The sequence below is a fragment of the Arachis hypogaea genome, chromosome 11, assembly GCF_003086295.3.
Source record: "Arachis hypogaea cultivar Tifrunner chromosome 11, arahy.Tifrunner.gnm2.J5K5, whole genome shotgun sequence".
Classification (NCBI taxonomy): Eukaryota; Viridiplantae; Streptophyta; class Magnoliopsida; order Fabales; family Fabaceae; genus Arachis; species Arachis hypogaea.
This window is the reverse complement of record NC_092046.1, coordinates 99,606,839-99,632,444: the sequence shown is the minus strand read 5'-3', so window position 1 is coordinate 99,632,444 and position 25,606 is coordinate 99,606,839. Positions and strand designations below refer to the sequence as shown.

At 38.2% G+C, this 25,606-nt stretch overlaps 1 protein-coding gene and 1 long non-coding RNA gene across 2 annotated transcripts; both read left to right on the top strand.

Annotated features, from left to right (window-relative positions):
- Positions 1-23,506: 23,506 nt before the first annotated feature.
- On the top strand, positions 23,507-24,701 carry LOC140176160 (uncharacterized). The gene is made up of 3 exons (XM_072206049.1): positions 23,507-23,985; positions 24,367-24,424; positions 24,576-24,701. The coding sequence occupies exons 1-3, from the start codon at positions 23,849-23,851 to the stop codon at positions 24,699-24,701; spliced, it is 321 nt and encodes a 106-aa protein (XP_072062150.1). The 5' UTR covers positions 23,507-23,848.
- LOC112723987 (uncharacterized) lies at positions 24,702-25,437 on the top strand. The gene is made up of 3 exons (XR_003163257.3): positions 24,702-24,838; positions 25,028-25,139; positions 25,381-25,437. It is a non-coding gene; the product is annotated as an uncharacterized lncRNA (long non-coding RNA).
- Positions 25,438-25,606: the final 169 nt, after the last annotated feature.

The following is a 25,606-nucleotide window of genomic DNA, read 5'->3' as shown; positions in this document are numbered from 1 at the left end:
AAGGATCAGCCACAGCTCCATGTGGACAGCCCAATGAAGAGCATAGCATGAATGAGATACCAGAAACTCCAGTGGACAAGACAGAGAATGAATTTATACTAGAACAATTAGAAGAAGCTGTCTTTGTTCAAGAAGAAGAGTTGGTTGAAGACCTAGGAGATGCTGAACTTCCATGGGAATCCAGAATTGAGGAAAACTCCGTCCAGGATGCTACAGTTGATGCTAAGGAGGATACTGTACAATCTCCAAGACAAGTCGTTTATGGCGAATCAGACGGAATAATCCAAGAAGCAAATTCCCTTAATGATGATAGTCACAAGTCTAGCTCTCTTGGTGATGAACTTGCATCTGCAAGTGAATTCTCTGAGATTGAAGAATCTTCCCCAAGTGAATATGAAGATGATGCAGAGGTAGATTTCTCTCAACCTCCAATCTATGACTCAAGTGATGAGGAAGACATAGAAGACTTTGACCAGGACACAGATACAATTGAAGATCTTTGCAAGGAAGTGGAGGAATTCACAGAAGAGTACAAAGAAACGGAACTTGCAGAACCACCAAAAACACCTACCCCAAGGCCATTACCACCTAATACAAGCTTCAAGTGGGTACAACCCTTAACTTACAATTTTACTTATTCACTTGAATATGGTTTGCTTGAAACAGATGGCCAGCTTAGAGCTCTCTGCGGCTTTAAGAGTAAGAGGGAAATGGCTCGTACTCAGAGCTGGTGCACAAGGTTCAATAAGATTCCACGCTTCACCTCGAAGTACACGGATTGGTATCATGCTCAATTGCATGGATCACGGAAAACGTTTGGTCACCACGGTGAGATTCTACTTTTTAAACCGCCCGGATGGAAACATGTAGATCAAGACGGAGGTGGATTTAAAAGCAAGGCTTGGAATCCTGGACTCTATCCTGACAGTCGTAGTCCTGGGAGCCTGAAAATCTGTTTGGAGCTGCTCAGAAGCTTTGCATGCTTAGTTTGGGACCCCGGAGGCTATTGGCATTCCAAGCACTGGTGGAGATTTTTAGACAAATTTAAACATAAACCACCATAACAGGATACTCCTCCAATGTCCAACTTAAGGACTTTAACCAAAAGTGCTAGGTGGGAGACAACCTACCATGGTATGGTCGCTTCTTTTTCAATTTATTTCTTATTGATTGCTTTCATTTTTCCTTTTTCAATTTCAATTTATTAAACCTGGAATCATGCATAGCATTCATGTCAACCATTGTATTCTGCGTTTTTCATTCAAAAAAAAAAAAAGGGTGCACGACGCGACTGCACGTTCCATGCGATCGGGTCATACTGCGAAAAACACCACCCACGCGACCGCGTGACCCACGCGGCCACGTGATATATATATCGGCGTAAGGATCCAACAAACATAAAGTTAGGCTGGAATCGTGCGGCCCTTGTGCGTTTTGCACAAATTGGCCCACGCAATCGCATGGGTCGGCGTAAGGATCCAACGAACATAAAGTTAGGCTGGAATCGTGCGGCCCTTGTGCGTTTTGCACAAATTGGCCCACGCAATCGCATGCCCCATGCGATTGCATCACTTGCACAACACCAATCCCACGCGACCGCGTGAGCGACGCGATCGCGTCGCATGAATTGCACATCACCCTAAAAGGAGACAGAAAGTTGTGCTAAAATGGCGCTGGAGTCGTGCGTTTAGCACGAATTCCAGCGACGCGATCGCGTCATCCCTCTTTCCCTCCTCTCATGCGATCGCGTGCCTCACGCGATCGCGTCACTCCCATTTTCATCCCAACCACGCGACCGTGTGCCCCACGCGGCCGCATGGATTCGAAAATATAACCCCCCCAGCCCGTGAACCCTATTAGTCGCGCAGCCCCCCACCCCCAACCCTCTTCCCCCTCTCTGCTCCTCCTTCCTCCTTCTTCCTCCAGCACCACCCAGCCGCCACCAACGCCACAGAGCCCGTCTATCATCTGGTGCACCGCTTGTTCCGACGACTTGACCAGATAGAGTGTCACAACAAGCGGCACTATGAGCACCTAAAGATGATGATATGATCCGGTGACATCCCCTCCGAGCCCGACACACCATCCGAGGCATCTGAGGAGGAGGCGGATGCACCCGAGTCAGAGACCCATCCCCAGGAGGCAGCACCAGCCGCACCACAGGCAGCGGTCCCACATCAGATTGAGGCTGCGGATCTTGAGATTCCGATCCAGTCAGCACCTCCTCCACAGCAGCCAGACCCTCAGCCCACCACCACCACTGAGACTCCAGCTACCATCCCTCCCAGTGATGACACTCCTTCACACCCGGCTTGATTGAGCATTGGGGACGATGCTTCTTTTTAAGTGTGGGGAGGTCGCCATCTCTGGCGTTTATTTTGGTGAACCACTACATACTTTTTCTTTTATTTTGGATATTTTTTTGTATTTTTCTTTTTACTGTTATTTTCTGAGTACTTATACATTGCTTTTATGTATTTTTACTCTATTTTCTGTATTTTGCATCTTTAGTTCATATTTTAGCCATTTAGTTTATTTTAGTTATTTAGTTCAGTTTGCAATTCTGATTTATTAGTGGATTAATTAGTATAGTTTACCCTTTTTAGCATAAGATAGTATAGTTTGAATAGAAAAATATACAAAGGAAGTAAGCTAGGAAATTGAACATATCAGATTTAAATCCACAAACCTTATATATAGCATTACATGATGTAGTTAAGCTGACAACATTTCATCAAGGAGGAACACTAAAACTTTAAAAGCTACCCTAAATAATTTTTTTTATGAGAATAATGGGAATTTTTAACTAAACCTGCATACAATAAATAAATGATATATGATGCTTGAGTTAGAGAACACACAGCCTGTGAGTCTTGAGCTTAATTGTATGGTTGCATTCAAACCATAATTTCATTTCTGTGTGTTTCATTTCTTTTTATTCTAATGTTCTTTACTTTGCTTTAATCTATATGTCCAATTATAGAATATAGAATGCAGATACATACCAAGAGAATGATTAAGGCCATCATTTGATTTCAGCTCACTTACCCCAAATTAGCCTACCTTTTACATCACCCTTGTTAGCCCCCTTGAGCCTTTTAAAACCCCTTTATTCTATTTATCCAAATTACTAGCCTTAAGCAGAAAAACAAAAGAAAATCCCAAGTGAATCCTTGGTTAGCTTAAGATAGGTAATTACAAATAGAGTTAAATGTGGGAAACCTTTTGGGAACATGGATGATAGAAACAAAAGATAGAAAATTTAAAAGAAACAAAATAAATTTGGGAAGCATGCTCATGAGAAAATCTAACTGATTCAATTACCATGTGCATTAAAAAAAAATTTTACTTTTCAGCATTTAATAAAAGGGGATACAAAAATTCCCCAATGCAAAATAAAAACAATGCACATGGGATAAAAATAAAAAGTGAAACATGAGTATGTAACAAAAAGTGGGAAAATATGGGAGAATAGGTAAAGAAGTTTTGTTTTACTAAATATGTATGTTAGGTGAAATCTTAGTCTAATTAAGGATTCACTTGTTAGCTCACTTGACCTTATACATAAATCCTTACCTTTACCTTGACCCCATTACAACCTTAATTGAAGACCTCATGACTTTTTGGTATGACTATATTCTATAATTATTGATTGGTTAGATGAAGAACAAAGCTATAGAAAGCAAGAATAAAAAGAAAAATAGAGTGAATAAACCCAACAAACACTGAGTGACTAGAGAGTAAACACAAAATCCAGTGAGGGTTCTATAACTCATCAACATATATCTGTGCTTATAGTTACTAATTATTTTGCAAGTTTGTACAATGTTTTCTTTCCCATCTCATTTGCTAAAATGCTTTATTATTTAAGGGTTGGCTATATATATATACACATGACTCCTTGAGAATGTGAATTAACTTGACTACATGTAAGCTTTATATATAAGTGAATAATTTAGAGTTGCATAATGCATCATTCATTTAGGTAGTTGCATTTAAATTAGGTTGCATTGCATGACATTCCATCACTTTAACCTTAATTATTTACCTTGGATTTAGCATGAGGACATGCTAGTGTTTAAGTGTGGGGAGGTTGATAAACCCATATTTCATAAGTTCTTTTGTGCTTAATTTGAGTGATTTATTCAATCCTTCACCTACTTATTCACATTAATTGCATGGTTTTACTTTCCCTTCCTTATTATGTGATGTAAATGAAAAACATGTTTCCTAAGCTTTAAAATTAATTAATTTAATTACCTTTATTTCCATTCGATATCGTGATTAGTGTGTTGAGTAGTTTCAGATTTTCTAAGGCAGAATGACTTAACGGATGGAAAAGGAAACATACTAAAATGGAAGGAGAAAGCAAAACGGAGATTTTAAGGAAACTGGTATTCACGCGATCGCATGGACGACGCGATCGCGTGCCAAGCACGAATCAGCAGCGACGCGGCCGCATGACTGACGCGACCGCGCGCCTTAAGCAGAACGCACATGACGCGGTCGCATGACTGATGCGACCGCGTGGCAAAGAAAATCTCCGAATGACGCAATCGCGTGACCCACGCGGACACGTGACAAAGGCCACGTATCAGAATTTACAGAATACGCCCCCAGCGAATTTTGAAGCCCTTTTTGGCCCAGATCCAAGTACAGACAGCATAGACCAGAGGTTATAAAGTGTGGGAATGCACCCATTCAAAGTGAGCTCGCATATTTTACTTCTCAAGGATTTAGATTTAGTTGAGAGGGAGATCTTCTCTCTCTCTCTTAGGATTTAGGATTTCTTCTTGTTTTAAGAGTGACTCTCAATCCAGGTTTTATATTTCTTTGTTTTAAACTTCCCTTTTACTTTATTTATTTATTTCAGTATTTGAGTTGGCTATTTATCTTTATAATTGAATTTATGAATCTCTCCCATGTTGCAGACTATTATTTGAATTAATGATATTTGAGGTATTTTCAGTTTATGATTGTTCTCTTTGATTTAAGTTACCATTGCTTCCCATCTAAGAATATTTTTATTATTCCAGCAATTTTACTTTTTCTCCTTTTGGTGCTGGTTAAGAACTCAGTAACTCAACAGTTATTAAACTCAACATAATTGATAATCGTTATCTTGCTAATTGAGCTGAACTTAAGTAATCCCAACCTTTTCTTAGGAAATAAATAGGATTCAAAGGCCAGATCAATTAGTCCCTTGACTTTCCTTTGCCCTAGTAAAGGTTGACCAAGTGGAGTTTAGATTCAACTTTCATTATAGTTGGGAGAGATAACTATGTTGGACCTCTAATTTCTCTTACCTTGCCAAAAGTCTGCTTTACAGTATTTATTTATTTTAACTGCCATTTACTTTACTTGCTTCTCATCTTCTAAACCCCTATTACAACCTTTATAGCCAATAATAAGAACATACTTCCTCGCAGTTCCTTGAGAAGACGACCCGAGGTTTGAATACTCGGTTAACAATTTCTAAAGGGGTTTGTTACTTGTGACACCCAAAATATTTGTACGAAGGCATTTTTGTCGGTTTAGAGACTATATCTACAACGCAACTATTTCCATGAAACTCTTTACTGGTAAAAATCTCGACGTCAAAATGGTATGATCGTCCTTTTTCATTTTTATTTAGTTTTATTTGTTTTTCAATTTTATTTTATTTTGTTATATTGAACCTGGAGTTTTGCATCACATTCATAATAACACTGCATTCTACATTTTTCAGATTACAAAAAAAATAAAAAAAAAAGCGAGCACGCGACGCGACTGCATCAGCGACGCGTTCGCGTCGCAAGGAGATGGAAGATAATATTAATATAAACAGAGAGTTTCGCAGGAGCAGCGTTGGAGGCGTGCCAATGGCACAAATCACCCCACGCGACCGCGTCGCTGACGCGACCGCGTCATATGGGAATAATGGTCTCCCACGCGACCGCGTCACCCACGCGGCTGCGTGACCTGAAATCAGCGTAAAAAGGGTGTATGGCCGAAAGTTGATCTGGAATTGAGCTGGACCCGTGCTAGTAGCACAAGCCCTGCCGCGCGAACGCGTCACCCACACGTCCGCATCATATTGGAAATAAGGCCACCCGCGCGACCGCGTCGACCACGTGACCGCGTCACCCAGATTTTTGGCAAAAGAGTTTTGAACAGAGAGTTGTGCGACCGCGAGGCTGCACTCGCGCCACTAGCACAAATCAAGTCACGTGATCGCGTGCCCCACGCGTCTGCGTCACCCAACCTTATCGCGCACCACGCGACCGCGTCACCTACGCGACCGCGTCACCAGCGTCGCCCAACCTATCCAGATTAGTGCCAATTTTTCTATCTTCTCTTTTCTAATCATAATTTCTTCCTTCTCTCTCCTTTCTCACTTTCTTTTTCTTCTTCTCATCCTTTTTTCCTCTCATTTTATTTTACTTCATTTATTTGCATATTTCATTCATTTCATTATTCTCATTGGTGTTGAAGTTTTATTTGGATAAGTACCTTATTTTATTTGAGCACGTGGCTACTCGGAGAAGAGATTTGACAATTGACACTTACTTATGGTTCTCATATACATTTGGATTACATTATTTTCATCCCTATTTTAACTTGCACACCCAATGTATTTGGGATTATCATTCACAATTGTCATCATTACACATGCTCTTTAATTTGGCACATTTATTACTTGATGCTTGAGCTATGCTTTTCATGCCTATTATTTGCGTGTTTTTACCCTCTTGCATCTAATTATTTTAAATTGCCCTTTTTAATCTTTATTGTTGTCTTCCCTACATGTTGTAGCTACCATGTAGATGGACTATCATCTTTCCTTTGGCATTCCTTATCACTTGGAATTTCCTCCCTTCCGGTCTTAGTTTTCTATATTTCACACTCTTCCTTTTTCTTCTTCCTTAGGCATGGGTACCAAGAAAGGAAAAGAGAAGGCCACTGACAAGACACCAGCAAGGAAAGGAACCAAGAGATCCCCAACTAAGGCGCCTCCATCTATAAGCGTCCGTTGGAGCAACCCGTCCACATGCACATCTCAGCATGCACCGAGGACGGTGCAATCTTTAAGTGTGGGGAGGTCGATACCGATCTCCATGGGTTAGTTATTTCCTGACTCAACACCAAAATTTTTATTTTACTTGTTTGTTCATTGTTGCATTTGCATGTTTGATTGCATATTTGTTTGATTTTTTGCATATTTTACCACTTGGTTGAAGTAATATTTTCTTTTTCAAGAAACCTTTTAAGAGCATTTCACTAATTTGAATAAAATTTAATGTTACACTTGTTTGAAGAGATATTATACTGGAACATGGTTTAGAACTCGAACACACAAAACCTGTGAGATTTTTGAGCCTATTTGAATTGGTTGCATTTTATCAACCAAAATTCTGTTTTAGTGTGTATTTTTCTCTCTAAAATTGTAATCTTTGTCTTGCTTAATTCTATATTTCCATTATTTGATGTACGCATACACTTACATGATTGAGGCCTCTGTTTCACTGAGCTTAGATACCCATATGGCCTTACCTTTCATTATCCTTTGCAAACCAATTTGAGCCTATTATACCCCTTTGTTCTTTACTTTAGCACATCATTAACTCTAAGCGGAAAACAATAATTTCCTTAATTTGAATCCTTGGTTAGCTTAGACTAGTGAGAGTGCTCATGAATTAAGTGTGGGAAAAAATGGGTTTGGAAATATTTGGTTTGAGAATTGAGTATGTTAGAATTTTCTGAAAATGTGGAAAAAAAGAGAAAAAAAGGAGAAAAAGAAAAGAAAAAGAGCAAATAATAAAAGGGGACAAAAATGCCCCAAAGTAAATGTTGAAAACAATGCATATGAATTGTACTTGAAATTAGAATGCATGAATATGTGGAAAACATGGTTGATGGATAGTTAGATTTTGTACTGTGATTACATGGATTGTTTAAGTTAGGTGGAAAGTTTAAGTTAATTAAGGATTCAGATTTTAGTCTACTTGGCCAAATACAATCCTACCTTGACCCTAACCCCATTACAACCCTTAAAAGACCTCTTGATATGTGTATTTGTGCATTAAAATTATGTTGATTGTTAGATGAAGAGCAAGCCTTAGAAAGCAAGGTTAGTAGAGAATTAAGAGAATCGAACCATAAACACTTGAGTGATTAGAGTGTATACAGTATCAGTGAGGGTTCGATGCTCAATTCCTTGTTCCCTACTTTCATGAGCTATTTTCTTCTACAAGTCTATTTGTACTTCACTTTTATGATTTGAATTAGTGAAATCCAGTTCATATTTATTATTAGAGAACTTATTTACTCTTACCCAAGTAAGTAATAGAATTTAGCATGTAGTTGCATTCATAGGTTGCATTTCATACCATTCCTCTTCATTCCTTTATAGTTTCTCTTGAGCTTAGCATGAGGACATGATTTTGTTTAAGTGTGGAGAGGTTGATTAACCACTATTTTATGGTTTATCTTGTGCTCAATTGAGTGGATTTTATCAACTCTTTACCCATTTATTCATAATATTTGCATGGTTTTATATTTCCTTCCTGATTTTGTGCTTTGATTGAAAACATGCTTCTTTGATCTTATATTTGCTTATTATTAATCCTCTCTTATTACCATTAGATGCCTTGATATGTGTGTTAAGTATTTTAAGATATTATAAGGCAGGAATGGCTTGGAGGATGGGAAGAAAGCATGCAAAAGTGGAAGGAATGCAAGAAGTTGGAGAAATTGCTAAGCTGTCCAGCCTAACCTCTCTGCACTCAAACGTTCGGGGCTTCGATTTGATATATAATATGCTATAGTTCCTCTGACGCTAGGTGACGCGACCGCATGATCTATGCGGCCGCATCGCAGTGACGGAAATCAGCGCATTAAAATTCAAAACCAGCGAATTCTGGACTGTTTCTGACCCAGTTTGCGGCCCAGAAAACACAGATTAGAGGCTATAAAGTGGGAGAATGCATCCATTCACAAGGGGGCTCTCATAATTCATAATTTTAGGAGTAGATGAAGTTTTTAGAGAGAGAGGTTCTCTCCTCTCTCTTAGGATTAGGATTTAGGATTTCTCTTAGTTTTAGGAGTGACTCTCAATCCCAGGTTCAACGTTCTTTTACTTTATATTTATCTCTTACGTTCAGATACTTTAATGCTTATATTAGTTATGTTGCCTATTTGGCTTATGCTACATTCATGTTATGATTTTCTTAATTAATGTTATTTGAGGTAATTCAGATTTAAGATTGCTTTGCTCTGTTTAAGATTGCTTTCAATTTAATTTAGATATTTTTCTTCCTTTTGGCTTTGGTTAGGTAATTGGTAACACTTGAGTTGTCAAACTCAGGAGTGGTTGAAATTGGCAGATTTTGCTTTAGCTAGGATTACTCTAACACTAGTCTCTCCACAGGGATTGACTAGTACTTGAGGATCAAGCTAATTAGTCCACTTGATTTAACTAAGTAGGATTAAAAATCCAATTCTCATCACATCTGATAAGGATAACAAGGACAGGATTTTCGGTTCTCATACCTTGCCAAGAGTTTATTTTACAGTTATTTATTTACTTTTATTGCTCGAAAATATACCTGTGCGCATTGCCCAAACTTCCAAAACCCCCAATTTACAATCTTCATAACCAATAATAAGAACATACTTCCCTGCATTTCCTTGAGAAGACGACCCGAGGTTTAAATACTCGGTTATCAATTTCAAAGGGGTTTGTTACTTATGACAACCAAAATATTTGTACGAAGGGATTTCTGTCGGTTTAGAGACTATATCTACAACGCGACTGTTTTTATGACATTCTTTACTGGCAAAAATCCTAACGTCAAGGGTTTAACCGCAGTTGAATAGGGCTCTGCCACTAGTGCTCTCTTTTTTCCTCTCCTCGCTGTTGATTTGGGAGTAGCTTTCTCTTTACCTTTCTTGGTGGCCATCCTGAAAAAGGGAAGAGAGAGTAAATTAAATTTAAAGAGATAGAGCAAGGAAGAGGATTATATGAGTGATAATCAATGCACGGCAAAGAGTATGTCATTAACACATGGTCATGACTACATGTGAAAAGTTCATCAATGGAAAAATAGCAAGTGTAGTTGAGGACAATTAAATGCAAGGGGTTTATTAGCATGCAGGCAAAGGCATAAGTAGCATAAATCAAGCATTTAATTAGTCAAATTTGTTATCACTCGTAACAAACTAGCCATCACGTTTGTATTGACAATTAAATTCAATTAATATAATCGTAAAGGGAATTGTGAAATGCAAGCATTGAATATTAGAGTAGAATAACGTAGGAAAGTGCATAATGCCATGTGGGCTTTTTCACAAACACATAGCATGCATGGTAAATAGGGTATAGAAAGTATTAAATTAAACATGCAAGCAACCCTTTTAAAAGCAATATATAATTGCCAAACAAATTTACAACAATCCACAAGTATATAATGAGAAACAATGACTCAAATAAATTTCCAACACCAAGTAAAAAGGAAAAGAAAGAAAAAGAAAATATGGATAATGGAAGTAAAAAGAAAAGAAAAGAAGATAACATATAAAAATAAGGAGAATAATGGAAAAGTAAAGAGGGGGGAAGAAGAAAAGAAAAAACCTTGTGAATGGGGATGAGAGAGAGAGAGAGAGTAGAAAGGGAAAAAGAAGGAAGAAGGAAGAAGTAAGGAGGGAAAAGAGAAAATAGGATTTGGGGAGAAAAAGATAAGATAATTGGCAAATTAGGGAAGCTGTGCGGCGCAAGCGACGTGGTCGCGTGGGTCACGCAGTCGCGCAACTTGCGCTTATACTGATTGACGCGGTTGCGTCGGTCACGCGGTCGCGTGACCCTTTTTATGCTACTGGCGCGAGGGCAGCCTCGCACTCGCACAACTCTCTGTTCAAAATCTTATTTTGCCAAATTTTTGGGTGATGCGATCGCGTGGGGCATGCGATGTGAGTGGCCATTAGAAGGATATGACGCGGTCGCGTGGGAAAAATTGTGCGTTCAGCACCAATCCAGCACCACTCTAGCACAACTTTCAGTCGTGCACACTTTTCACGTCGAATTCCAGGGCACGCGGCCGTGTGAGTGACGCGGTCGCGTGGGAGGCCAATGTTCCCATTTGACGCAGACACGTCGGCGACGCAGTCATGTGGGGCGATTTGTGCCACTGGCACGCCTCCAGTCACGCTCTTGCGTGACTCTCTGTTCATTTTATTATTTTCTCCCATCACCTGTGGCGCGGACGCGTCAATGATGCGGTCGTGTCGCGTGAAAAATATATATATATATTTTAAAAAATAAAAGTATGTAAATGCAGATGCGCAAAACGTACTAATAAAGAGAAGAGTTATTGAATAGGAAAAACTAAGAATAAAGAAAAGAACGATCATACCATGGTGGGTTGTCTCCCACCTAGCACTTTGCTTTAACGTCCATAAGTTGGACGCTCCACTAGCTCAGGCTTCGGCTATGTGGGGATCTTCCAAGAGGAAGATCTCGAGCTCCTTATTTTTCTTCAGCTTCTCGCCATGGTACAGCTTTAAACAATGTCAATTAACTTTGATAAGTTCAGAGTTTGAAGGATGGCTTAGGTGATAAACTCCGTATGGTTCGGCCTTCTCTACTCTGTATGGACCTTCCCATCTTGATCTCAACTTGCCTGGCATGAGCCTCAGTCGAGATTTGTAAAGGAGGACTAAGTTTCCAGGTTGGAACTCTTTTCTCTTGATGTGCTGATCATGTACAACCTTCATCTTCTCCTTGTAAAGCCTTGAGTTCTCATAAGCTTCTAGGCGAAGGCTTTCCAGTTCTTGCAGTTGCAACTTCCTTTCAGCTCCGGCTTTCTCAATTCCCATGTTGCACTCCTTTACTGCCCAAAAGGCTTTGTGCTCTATTATTTCAACAGGGAGATGACAAGCTTTTTCATAAACTAAGCAGAAAGGACTCATCCCAATGGGTGTTTTGTATGCGGTTCTGTATGCCCAGAGTGCATCTTGTAGCCTGGTGCTCCAATCTCTTCTATGAGGTTTGACTATCTTCTGCAAGATACGCTTTATCTCTCTGTTTGACACCTCGGCTTGCCCATTAGTCTGAGGATGGTAGGCTGTTGCAACCTTATGAATTATCCCATGCTTTTTCATTAATCCTGTTAGAAAAATGGGTGCCTTGATCGCTCACGATTGCTCGTGGTGATCCAAAGCGACAAATAATATGGTTTCTCACAAAGGAAACAACAGTGTTAGCATCATCAGTGCGGGTAGAAATTGCTTCCACCCATTTGGAAATGTAATCCACAGCTAACAATATATAAAGATAACCATTAGAATTTGGAAATGGACCCTTGAAGTCAATGCCCCAAACATCAAAAATTTCACAGAAAAGCATAATTTGTTGAGGCATCTCACCCCTCTTGGATATATTACCAAATTTTTGGCATGGAAAACAAGATCTACAAAATTCAGCAGCGTCTCTAAAAAGAGTAGGCCACCAGAATCCACAGTCTAAGATTTTTCTAGTTGTTCTTTGAGGGCCAAAATATCCTCCACTCTCAGACGAGTGACATGCCTCTATGATGGACTGGAATTCTGATTGAGGCACACACCGTCTAATTACCTGGTCAGCGCCACATCTCCATAAATATGGGTCATCCCATATATAATATTTAGACTCGCTTTTCAGCTTGTCTCTTTGATGCTTAGAAAAGTTTGGAGGAAAGGTGTGGCTAACTAGATAATTAGCTGCAGGTGCATACCAAGGGACTACCTCAGATACTGCTTGCAGGTTATCAAATGGGAAATTATCAGCTATAGGAGTGGGGTCATCTGTAATGTGCTCAAGGCGACTCAAATGGTCTGCCACTAAATTCTGGTTCCCACTCCTATCCTTAATTTCTAAATCAAATTCTTGTAATAGCAGTATCCAACGTATAAGCCTTGGTTTGGACTCCTTTTTAGCTAATAGATACTTTAGAGCTGCGTAGTCTGAGTACACTACTACCTTCGTACCAAGTAAATAGGCTCGGAATTTATCCAGAGCAAAAACAATTGCAAGAAGCTCTTTCTCAGTAGTAGTGTAATTGGACTGAGCGGCATCTAAAGTTTTAGACGCATAAGCAATAACAAAGGGGTCCTTACCTTCACGCTGAGCCAGTGCGGCTCCTACTGCATTGTTGGAGGCGTCGCACATTATTTCAAATGGCTGGCTCCAGTCTGGTCCTCTCACAATTGGAGCTTGAGTCAGGGCGGTCTTCAGCTTATCAAATGCTTGTTTGTAATCCTCGCTAAACTCGAACTCAATATCCTTCTGCAGTAGTCTGGATAAGGGAAGAGCTACCATACTGAAGTCCTTAATGAATCTCCTGTAAAAACCTGCATGGCCAAGGAACGAACGGACTTCCCTCACAGAAGAGGGGTAAGGTAAACTAGAAATAACATCCACCTTTGCTGGATCTATAGAAATGCCAGTATTAGACACAACATGTCCTAGTACAATACCTTGTTTTACCATAAAGTGACATTTTTCAAAATTTAATACAAGGTTTGTACTGACACATCTATCTAATACTCTAGATAATCCATCTAAGCAAAGGCTAAAGGAATCGCCATATACACTAAAATCATCCATAAAAACTTCCATACAGTACTTCATAAGATTAGAGAAAAGACTCATTATGCACCTTTGGAAAGTAGCTGGTGCATTGCACAAGCCAAAGGGCATTCTCTTGTAAGCGTAAGTCCCAAAAGGACATGTGAAAGTAGTCTTTTCCTGATCTTTAGGAGCTATATGAATCTGGAAATAACCTGTGTAACCATCTAAAAAACAATAATGTGATTTACCTGACAGGCGATCCAGCATTTGATCAATGAATGGAAGAGGATAGTGATCCTTACGAGTGGCCTGATTGAGGCGTCTGTAGTCAATGCAGACCCTCCAGGCATTCTGAACACTGGTTGCCATGAGCTCTCCGTGCTCATTCTTTACTGTAGTGACTCCAGACTTCTTGGGCACCACTTGTACTGGGCTTACCTATTCACTGTCTGAGATGGGATAGATGATATCTGCCTCCAGTAGTCTGGTCACTTCCTTTTTGACAACCTCTAAGATAGTGGGGTTTAGTCTTCTCTAGGGTTGACGGACAGGTCTTACTCCCTCTTCTAAAAATATTCTATGCTCACAGACTTGAGGGTTGATGCCTACTATGTCTGCCAAACTCCAACCAATTGCCTTCTTGTGCCTTCTCAGCACATTAAGTAACTGCTCTTCCTGTTGAGAAGTGAGTTCCCTTGCAATGATAACTGGAAACTTCTGCTCGCCTTCAAGGTAAGCATATTTGAGGTGTGGAGGAAGGGGTTTTAATTCTAACTTCTGATCGTGGTCAGGCTCTGGGTTGTCTGGAGCTGGTAACAATGGTAAAGTACTATCATTGTCCTCTGAGAATGTCCCCACACTTGGACTTTGTCCTATGTACTTCTCTTCAAATTCCTCCTGGTGAACTTCAGCCACGGTTTCATCTATAATGTCACACTGGAGGATAGAATGATCCTCCAGAGGATGCTTCATAACTCTATTTAGATTGAAGATTACTACTCGGCCATCTATTTCAAAAGAGTATGTTCCTGAAAAAGCATCTAATTTGAACTTCGAGGTCTTCAGGAATGGTCTTCCGAGTAGGATTGATGACGGCTTCTCTGAGTCATTTTGGGGCATCTCCAGGATATAAAAATCAATGGGAAATGTAAGCCCCTTAATGCCTACTAATACATCTTCAGCAACTCCAGCCACTGTAATAATGCTTTTATCTGCTAATACAAAACAAGCTGCCGACCTTTTTAAGGGAGGGAGCCTCAAAATATCATATATAGACAAAGGCATTATACTCATACATGCTCCTAAATCACACACGCAGTCAGAAAATACCACACCACCAATAGTACAATTAACCATACATAGACCTGGGTCACCATACTTTTCAGGTAAAACTCCCATTAAAGCATATATGGAACTACCTAAAGGAATAGTTTCTAATTCATTAATTTTGTCCTTATGTATACATAAATCTTTTAGAAACTTGGCATATTTAGGTACCTGTTGAATAACATCAAAAAGAGGAACAGTTACCTCAACCTTTTTGAATATCTCTACCATTTTGGGATCAGGTTCCAGCTGCTTCTTGGGCTTCCTTGCAAGTTGTGGAAATGGAATGGGAGTGGTGTCTTCTGTAGTGTCTGCGCCCTTTGGTGCTTCCTCCTGTGGTTGAACTTCTTCTTTTTCATCTATGTCCTGTATGTCTTCTTCCTCTTCAACATCTTCTATTTCCACTACCTCTTCAGCTGAGGCGTGTTCTGGTGGGCATGGCTCCTCCTGATTCCTCTCCTGCAGTGTGGTTCCGGACCTTAGGGTAATGGCATTAATGCCACCCTTTGGATTGGGTAATAGTTGAGAGGGAATTTTACTGGAGCTCAAAGGATGGTTATTGGAGTTATTCATTGATCCAATCTGTGAGACAAGAGCTTGCATGGTAGAGTTCAGACCATTTAGTGTAGCATAAAGGTTATTTTCCTTGGTCTTTTGTCTCCGATCAATAGATTGTAGTAAGTCATCATTAGCAGATGAAGAAGGATAAGTAGTTTGAGAGGTCTGCTGTTAGGTATTCTGTGGTCCTTGGGATTGCCTCAGGTGAGGTGCTCTGTAAGGCTGGTACTGGTTCTGCTGCCTATTGTTGTTATTATTCCACCTCTGATTTCCCTGATTGTGTCTGCCTCCTCTGTTGTTGTTGTTGTCCCTCCAATTCTGGTTAGAATTGTCCTGCCATCCGTGGTTGTAACAGCCACTTTGCTTGTACCCTTGGTTGGGGCGGTCATAGAAGTTATGAGTGGATGCCACGGTGTTGTCTTCCTGCTGGAGCTGCGGACATTCATCAGTATAATGGCTATAATCAGCACAGACTCCGCAAACTCTCTGTGGGACTAACTGTTGGCTTTGCTTTGGTAGAGAAGGTTGAGCTTGCTGAACTTGTTGTTGATTCAATTGCATCTGCTTCAGCAAGTTGGTCATTTCACAGATACTCTGAGTTAGAGCAGCAGTCTCTCTGCTAGAGGATACTTCTGCAATGGCTTTTGAATGGTCTTGTTTCTGCTTGTGATTCTGAGTGGATTCAGCTAAGTCGCTGATCAATTGCCATGCCTCATTAGTGGTCTTGTACTTTTTCATAGACCCATTGCTAGCACTTTCCAATGTGGTCTTATCTTGGGGCCTCATGCCCTATGTGACGTAACCGAGCAACACTATCTTGTCAATCATATGGTGGGGGTATACTTCCAGAAGATTATTGAAGCGCTCCTAGTATTCATAAAGATTCTCGGATTCATCCTGAATAATCATGGAAATGTCTTTCCTCAGTTTATCAGTAACTTCAGCTGGAAAGAACTTTTCCAAAAATTCTCTTCTAAGTTTATCCCAGTCGGATACAGTTGCTGTGGATTGAGTGTAGTACCACTCTCTTGCCTTTCCCTCAAGAGAAAATGGGAAAGCTTTCAACAAAATTGAAGTTTTATCTGCACCATCACGCCTGACAGTAGAACAGGCTGCTTGGAAACCTCTCAGGTGCTTGATAGGTTCTTGAGCAGGTAAGCCATGAAACTTGGGCATCAAATTGAGCAGTACAGTCTTTATTTTAAAATCTGTAGCCACCGCTAGGTGATGCGCTTGAAATGGTTGCATTGAAAAATCAGGGGCTCTAGCCTCCTCGATAGTAACTCTCCTAGCTGCTGCCATGTTACCTGTACGTAAATCAACCGAATCAGTAGAACGGGGGCTAGTTTCTTCCTCGAGTGACGTTTCAGATCCGCCCTCAGAGAGGACTAACCGACGCCGAGCTTGCCTTATTCGTGAAATAGTTCTTTCAATTTCAGGATCAAATACTGGCAAGCTTGGATCAGGAAGTGAACGCGTCATCTAACGAAAGAAATAAGCAGCTCATAGTAGCAAGATAAAATAGAATGCAAATAAATAAATTCCAATTAATAACTTTAGCACTCGATTGCAACTCCCCAGCAATGGCGCCAAAAATTGACGTGGCAGAAATTGGCGAATTAAGAATTGTTATGAGATATGCGTTGCAAGTATTGTTCTTAACCAACCAGAAATCCGCTTATCAATTTAGAAAGGTTGTCACAAAAATTAAAATTAAAATACTGGGAGTATGAATCCCAGGTCATCTCCCAACGAGTTGCAGAAAGGTGTGCTATTTTATTAATAAGATGTTTTCAAAAAAGGGTTTGAGTTGAATAAACAGGAAATTAAATTGGAGAAATTAAGTAATTTAAATAAAAGCCTTGACTGGGAGTAGATTAGTTAGAAGCCCTATTCTTGTTGAAGTACTCTCAAGATTAATTGATAATTGAAGGTTGTTCTGTTTAGTTATCCCTTACTAGGTAAGGGAAAGTCAAACAAGTTGGAATGTTGTTTCTATTCACAAGTTCCAATCCGCTCAATTGAAAAGGATTAGTGTCAGTGACTAGAGAGCATTCCAACAATAAACCCAATTACAATTTTTCTTTTAAGCATCCCAACTCAAGGGTTTCTTTCAATCAACTCCCCATCAAGTTAGGGAACTACTCGCTCATTGTGAATGTAGAACTCATAACATAGGAAAGGGAATTAAAGAAAGACATGATAAATAAAACTCAAAGGAATCAATTAAAAATAAAAGTAATTCTTGTATTAATAAATTCTAAAATAATCCAATAGTAAAATTGAGTAAATTAAAGGACATGGAAGAGTAAAGCCAAGTAAAGAAAACGAACTAGAATGACGAAGTCTTGATGAGATAATAACTCTTCTCCATATCCCAATGCAAAGAGCAATAGAAATAAAATACTAAGAACTATGAATGTGTAGAGAGAAAACCTAGAGGAGGAGTAAAACTAGATCTAAAAGCTAAAAATTGTGTAGAATGAATGTTGTTCTGGTTTCTGCATGTTCTCTGGCTCTAGTCTACTTTTTTGAGCCGAAAACTGGGTCAAAACAGGGCCCAAAATCGCCCCCAGCAAATTCTGCAGATTATGCAGATCGCGCACGTCACGCGATCGCGCCATTCATGCGGACGCGTCATTCGGTGTTTTGCTTTGCCACGCGGGCGCGTCGTCCACGCCTCCGGGTCACTTATGCTATTCCAATCCGTGCGGTCGCGTGAGCCATGCGGCCGCGTCACTGCGATTTCCTCTCTTTCGCGCGATCGCGTGAGCCATGCGGCCGTGTCACTTCTCGCTGGTCATCTCCTTAATTTCTTGTGTTCCTTCCATTTTTGCAAGCTTCCTTTCTAATCTCCAACTCATTCATGCCCTATAAAGCCTGAAACATTTAACACACAGATCACGGCATCAAATGGAATAAAGGAGAATTAAAATACATAATTAAAAGTCTCTTAGGAAGCAAGTTTTCAATCATGTAATAATTTTAGGAAGGAAATATAAATGCATGCTAATCATATGAATAAGTGGGTAAAGATCATGATAAAACCACACAATTAAGCACATTATAAACCATAAAATAGTGGTTTATCACTTAGCTTTGCTTGCAGAAAGAAGTTAAGTCAGGCATAGTTTACAGTTAGTCAAGGCGTTAGTGTTACAGTTAGTCAGGCATAGCTTTGCTCACTTATTCATATAATTTGCATAGTTTTACAATTCCTTCCTGATTTTGTGATATAGTTGAAAACATGTTTCCTCGGCCTTTAAACTGTCAATTTTAATTATCCTTTATTACCATTCGATGCCGTGATCTATGTGTTAAGTGTTTTCAGGCTTTATAGGGCAGGAATGACTTAGAGGATGGAAAGGAAACATGCAAAATTGGAAGGAATACAAGAAATTGAAGTTTTGAGAAGCTGACAGTGACGCGCAAGCATGGGCGACGCGTACGCGTGCCTAGCGCAGAGGACGAGCGACGCATACGCGTGACTGACGTGTACGCGAGACAAAGAATTTCGCCAAACGATGTGCACGTGTGACCTACGCGTACACGTGACATGCACCACGTGCAGAAAGTTGTAGAAAGCGCTGGGGGCGATTTGTGGGCTCCTTTTGTCCCAGTTCCAAGCCCGAAAAACACAGAATAAGAGCTGCATAATAAGAGCTACACACACAATTTGTGGTTTTAGATGTTGTTTCTAGAGAGAGAGGCTCTCTCCTCTCTCTAGGTTTTAGGATTTCTCTTAGTTTAAGTTTATTTCTTCTTAATTCTAGGTTGAATGTTCCTTTAATTTAGTTTCTCTTCTACTTTTAATGGTTCTAGCATTCTAGTTTATTTCTTTTCCTTGTTGATTAATTTATGTTGACAATTTGGTTTATGAACTCCATGTTAGATTTGATTTCTTTATTTTATGCAATTTGAGGTATTTCATATTTATGATTTTAATTTAGCTTTTTACATTCCTAGCTTTGGTTGATTAATTGGAGACGCTGGAGTTATCAAACTCCTTTGTTGATTGTCAATTGAAATTTACTAAATGATTTGGGTCCCTCTAAAGCTAGTCTTTCCGTAGGAGTTGACTAGGACTTGAGGAATCAAATTTATTAGTCCACTTGACTTTACTTTTTTTAGTAAGGGTTAACTAAGTGGGAGCAATGAACAATTCTCATCACAATTGATAAGGATAACTAGGATCGGACGTCTAATTCTCATACCTTGCCAAGAGTTTTCTTAATTATTAATTTACCTTCTTGCAATACATTTTTCTTGTTCCTGATTCAAAAACCCCAAAAATATACTTTTCCATAACTAATAATAATTACACCTCTCTGCAATTCATTGAGAGACGACCCGAGGTTTAAATACTTCGGTTATTAATTTTATTGGGTTTGCTTTAGTGACAAACAAGTTTTTGTACGAAAGGATTGTTGTTGGTTTAGAAATTATACTTACAACGTGATTACTTTTGTGAAATTCTTTACTAGCAAAAATCCGTTCGTCAAAATGGCGCCGTTGCCAGAAAACTGCAAACGTGTGCCTTATTATTGGTTATTGTAAATATTTGCTTTTTGCTTGTTTATTAGTCTTTGTTAGTTTTAGGACTTAGCTGCTTATTTTTATCAGTTTTTATTTTTATTTGCTACTATGAATTCTCACCCCTTTGGCTATGAGTTTGGTTACAATCGAGTTACAGGAAGAGGAGATTACAATGAAAGCTTGGATCAAGGATGGGACAATCAAAGATGGGAGGAGCCACAAGGATTTGATCAACCCTCTTGGCAACAACCACCTCCAAGGCACTATCAACAACCATTCTATGTTGCTTACCAAGACAATGGTTGTGGTGGACCTCTGCGTGACAATCAACACCCACCACAAAATACTTATGAACCCCCTCCTCAACATAGCTTTGAACCACCATACTCACAAGCCCCCTACTACCAAACACCACCATATGACCCTAACCTTTATCCACCCAACCAACCACCATATGAACCATATGAACCATACATAGACCCACCCCCATTCCAACACGATTACCCTCAAGAACCACCGCCTCAATATTCACTATCTCCATACCCTTACCAAGAAGAACCACCTTCTTATTATGAGCCCTTTCTCCAAACAAATGAACCCTCCTATCCACCCCAACCTCCATTGGATAACAACATTCTTATCTCTACTATCATTGGTCTCACCTCTACACTCCAAAATCTTATATCCCACAGGGACCAACCCTCTACCTCCAATATTCAACCCTCAAGCTTTACTGCACCACCACCCTTCGTGCAAGAATACCCACATCCATCAATCCAAGAGCAATACGATCCCAATTATGCTATTGACCCGGAACAAGAGAGAAGGGATCGGTTTTGCGAATTCAAACTTCACAAGAAGCTAGAGGAGGCCCTAAAGGTGGAGGTAGGAGAGACCCTTGAAAGGAGTTGTCATGGAAAGGAAATCATCGAGGAGGAGAACAATTTTATACTAAAACAACTGGACAAAGCAGTAATTATTGAAGAGGAAGAAGTGGTTGCAGACTTAGGAGATGCTGAATCTCCATGGGAACCTCGAGTCATAGAGCCTCCTTCCAAGACGTTTGAATTTGATGTTGAAGATGGTGTACAACCTCCGAGGCATATCATGGTTTAGGGTTTTAGATGTAGTTTCTAGAGAGAGAGGCTCTCTCCTCTCTCTAGGTTTTAGGATTTCTCTTAGTTTAGGTTTATTTCTTCTCTATTCCAGGTTCAATGTTCCTTCAATTTAGTTTCTCTTCTACTTTTAATTGTTCTAGCATTCTAGTTTATTTCTTTTCCTTGTTGATTACTTTATGTTGACAATTTGGTTTATGAACTCCATGATAGATTTGATTTCTTTATTTAATACAATTTGAGGTATTTTATATTTATGATTTTATTTGAGCTTTCTACATTCTTAGCTTTGGTTGAGTAATTGGGAATGCTGGAGTTATCAAATTCCTTTGTTGATTGTCAATTGAAATTTGCTGGTTGATTTGGGTCCCTCTAAAGCTAGTCTTTCCTTAGGACTTGACTAGGACTTAAGGAATCAAATTGATTAGTCCACTTGACTTTTCTTTATTTAGTAAGGGTTAACAAAGTATGAGCAATAAAGAATTCTTATCACAATTGATAAGAATAACTAGGATAGGACGTCTAATTCTCATACCTTGCCAAGAGTTTTCTTAATTATTAATTTACTTTCTTGCAATTTACTTTTCTTGTTCCTTATTCAAAAATCCCAAAAATATACTTTTCCATAACCAATAATAACTACACATCCATCCAATTCCTTGAGAGATGACCCGAGTTTTAAATACTTCGGTTATTAATTTTATTGGGTTTGCTTTAGTGACAAACAATTTTTTGTACGAAAGGATTATTGTTGGTTTAGAAACTATACTTACAACGTGATTACTTTTGTGAAATTCTTTTCTAGCAAAAATCCTTCGTCAAAATGGCGCCGTTGCCGGAGAATTGCAAACGTGTGCCTTATTATTGGTTATTGTAAATATTTGCTTTTTGCTTGTTTGTTAGTCTTTGTTAATTTTAGGACTTAACTGCTTATTTTTATCAGTTTTTATTTTTATTTGCTACTATGAATTCTCACCCCTTTGGCAATGAGTTTGGTTACAATCGAGTTACAGGAAGACACTACAACAAATATGGCCTTTAGCAACGCCAAATTTTGCAACGCCTTAAAACCGTTCTCTTAGATAGTTTTAGACAACGATTTTTCATAGTGTCACTATTAAATTCAATTTTCATTATTTTATAGCAACAAATTAAAACCGTTCTCTTTGACTATTTTAAAGAACGGTTTTATAACCGTTACCATGATTTGTTTTTAAGCAACAGTTTTTTATTGTTGTTTAAATAATTGTACAAAAAGAACGCATAAAAACCGTTGCTAAAATGCTACACTTTAAAACCATTCTATTAGATGGTCTTAGACAATGGTTTTTACAGTGTTGCTGTTGAAGTTCAATTTTTCATTACGTTATAGCAACAAAATAAAACCGTTCTCTTTGACTATTTTAAAGAACAGTTTTATAACCATTACAACAATTGTTTATCAAACAACAATTTTTTAATATTATTTAAATAATTATACAAATTAAAAGATATATATAAAAATAATTATAAATAATCATATAAATTCAAATAATTTTTTCTATAAATACTAAATTTATAAAATACTCAAAAACTATTGTTATAAATATATAACAAATATTATTTTTAGAAAAAATAAAATTAAAATAAATTTATAATAAATATTATATATTTTTGAAAATCTAAAATATGTATAAATTGTGATTTTATCTTATTAAGTTTAAACTTTATAATTTAAAGAATTATTCTATTAGAAAATAATTAAAGAGATTAGGTGATAAATTCATTTCGAATAAATTAATATTCTTAAGTAATTTTATTATAATGGAATATTTTGTATAATTTTAGTAATTGAAAAATAAGAAAGAATTGTACAATTTAATTTAAGTAACTTTTATTTTGAAAAAGTGATGACTTATTATTAATTTGAACTCCTTATTTTATAAACTAATCTATTGACAGTAATTAAATTAGTTTTATTAATATTTGGAGTTTATTTAATTAATATTCTTGTATAATTTTTATAATTGGTTATTTCATATAATTTGAAATTAAAGTTCTGGTGACAGAAAATGATAAAAAGTTATATCATTTAATTTAAATAATTAATATTTTTTAGTTTAAAAATGTATTTTATAAAATGTGATTAATATATTTATTTATAATTTAAATTATAAATAATTATTTTAGCTCATTGATAAATTAATGAATAAAATTTTATACATTTTAAAGTAATCTTTACAGTATTAAATTTAAATTCTATATTATTATTTTATCTCAAATATTTTCTAAAATTTTTATATTACTAGTATATATTTTATCCTAATTCTAGAATTATCAAATAAAGTTCCAATTTCACAAAATTCCTAACTTTGTTATCTTAAATCCCTAGACACACATACAGAAAAGGAAACAGAAGGAAAAGGGGAAAAGAAAGAAAGGGAAAAGAGAGAAGAAGGGGGAATCGGGGAAGAAGAAGGGAAGGAAAGGGAGAAGAGCGCGCCGTCACTGCACCCTGCCCGCCTGCCGCCGCCGTTCCATGGAGCCGCCGCCATTGTCGCGCGAACCGGAGGGTGTGGAGACGGAGAAGAGTGTGCACGAGAGAGGAGTAGCCACCATCGTCGAGGACTCCATCACCGCCGCTGAAGGTCCTGACCGTCAAGCTCGTCGTCGCCGTCGCACCTCCCATCACTGCTGCCATTAAGGAGCTCGAAGAGAAAGAAAGGGTTCACGCGGAGAGAGAAACACGATGAGGGAGGAGGAGGTTGCCTCTGTTGCTGCCAAGCCGTCGCTGGCGGGGTTGGGTTCGCCGTCGCTGTTGAGCTGTGCACTGCCGTTGGTATTTGGATCACCACTCTGTTTCAGCTACAACTCGCCACTGTACTGGTGAGCTTTACCCTGTTTCTGATTTCTCTTTGCTCGCCTAAGTTATCCCGTTGTTGCTGTGAGGGTTATTGTTAAAGTGTTTATGTTAACTGAAGCTGTTGCTGCGAGTTACTTTGCTGTCGCCTAATATTGATTTTAATGTTGATTTGGTATAATGTTATTCTGATGTTGATTTGGTAACTGGTAATTTGGAAATGCTGTTGTGATTTTATTTTGGTTTTAATATTGATTTAGTATGTAACTGGTTCTCTGGCAATGCTGCTTTGATTTTGTTTTGATTTTAATATTAATTTGTTATAATACTGTTATGATTTTGATTTGCTAACTAGATCTCTGAAAGAACTTATAAGTGGTATCGAATTAACCATGAAAATTTTGTAGCCATCAGACATGGATGTACGTATTGATCTCTGAATTAAAGCTTACTTGTGTATATAAGGTAAGATTGGGCTTTCTCAACCCAAGTGCTGCATATAGGATTGCATTAACTTTAATACTTTCTAGCATTTGTGTAGTTTTGATTAAATTATCAAAGTTTGGTATTTGCTTTACTCTGATTGCTTTCTTGTATTCTTGATTATTTTGTAAAGATTCTTGAAATGGACACCTATAGATACCACGGGCACTCTATGTCTGATCCTGGCAGGACATACCGTACATGTGACGAGATTTCCAATGAAAGACAAGTTTGTCCCACTACTGAGCAAAGCATATAATGTGCTGTTATTTTAATATCATGGAGTTCTTTCTCAAATTTTTCTCTTAGTTAATATGATTATAGGAGCGTGATCCAATTGAGAGAGTGAGGAAGCTATTATTGGCTCATGACATTGCTTCTGAGAAGGAGCTGAAGGTAATCAAAAGAAACTAGACTTCTTACTTTGTTCTTCCGATGTGAAGTATGATAATTTTAAGGCTTGGTTATGTATAATACTATGACTTCTATATTGATGACATCTTTGCCAAATTTACCATGCCTTTTTTATTTTTTATTTCTTTGAAGATAGTTCATGGATTAAACTTTTCTTTATTATGATGTAAGGTATCAGACTTGACTTAAAGAATTATGGGCTACGTTATATTTTTTGTGGCTTCCACTTTGGAGTTTGTAAATGGATTCGAGTCCTCTCATAGGGATTATAGATCTTATTATAGTAAGTACTGTTAAATTGAGTTATATTCTGCCTATAACTATTTCTGCTATGTGTAGAAGGTGCCTATTTTGTGAATTACTAGTAGTATTCATAGTTTTCTTTTAAGTTTCCAATTCAACTAGAGTTTAAGAAGATTTGTAGTTGGAACGTGCAAGTATATATTTTGATATTCTAGGGTTCAGATAAAACATTTTATTTTAAGTACTATGCTGAACATATTCAATTGATCTTCTCCTTTTAGGACATTGATGAAAGAGTATGAAAGGGCTGCGCTTCATCTTGATAAAGTTAAACTGGTTTGTAGTTTACTCTTAAAAGCTTTTTACTGCTGTTTGGAACCAAATGCACGATTCTTTTTAAGGATATCATTTAGCTTTTCTAGTTATTTGATTTTAGCTTAACTGATTACAAAGGAATTACTTTGAGAATTTTTTGAATGTGCTATTGTTTCAAACTTCAAATTAGAG

Bases quoted from the DNA above. Each gene is read 5' to 3' on its own strand.
- LOC140176160 (XM_072206049.1), top strand. From the start codon at position 23,849: ATGAGGGAGGAGGAGGTTGCCTCTGTTGCTGCCAAGCCGTCGCTGGCG. The intron at 23,986-24,366 runs GTGAGCTTTACC...AAAATTTTGTAG, and splicing joins TACAACTCGCCACTGTACTG to CCATCAGACATGGATGTACG. The intron at 24,425-24,575 runs GTAAGATTGGGC...TATTTTGTAAAG, and splicing joins AGCTTACTTGTGTATATAAG to ATTCTTGAAATGGACACCTA.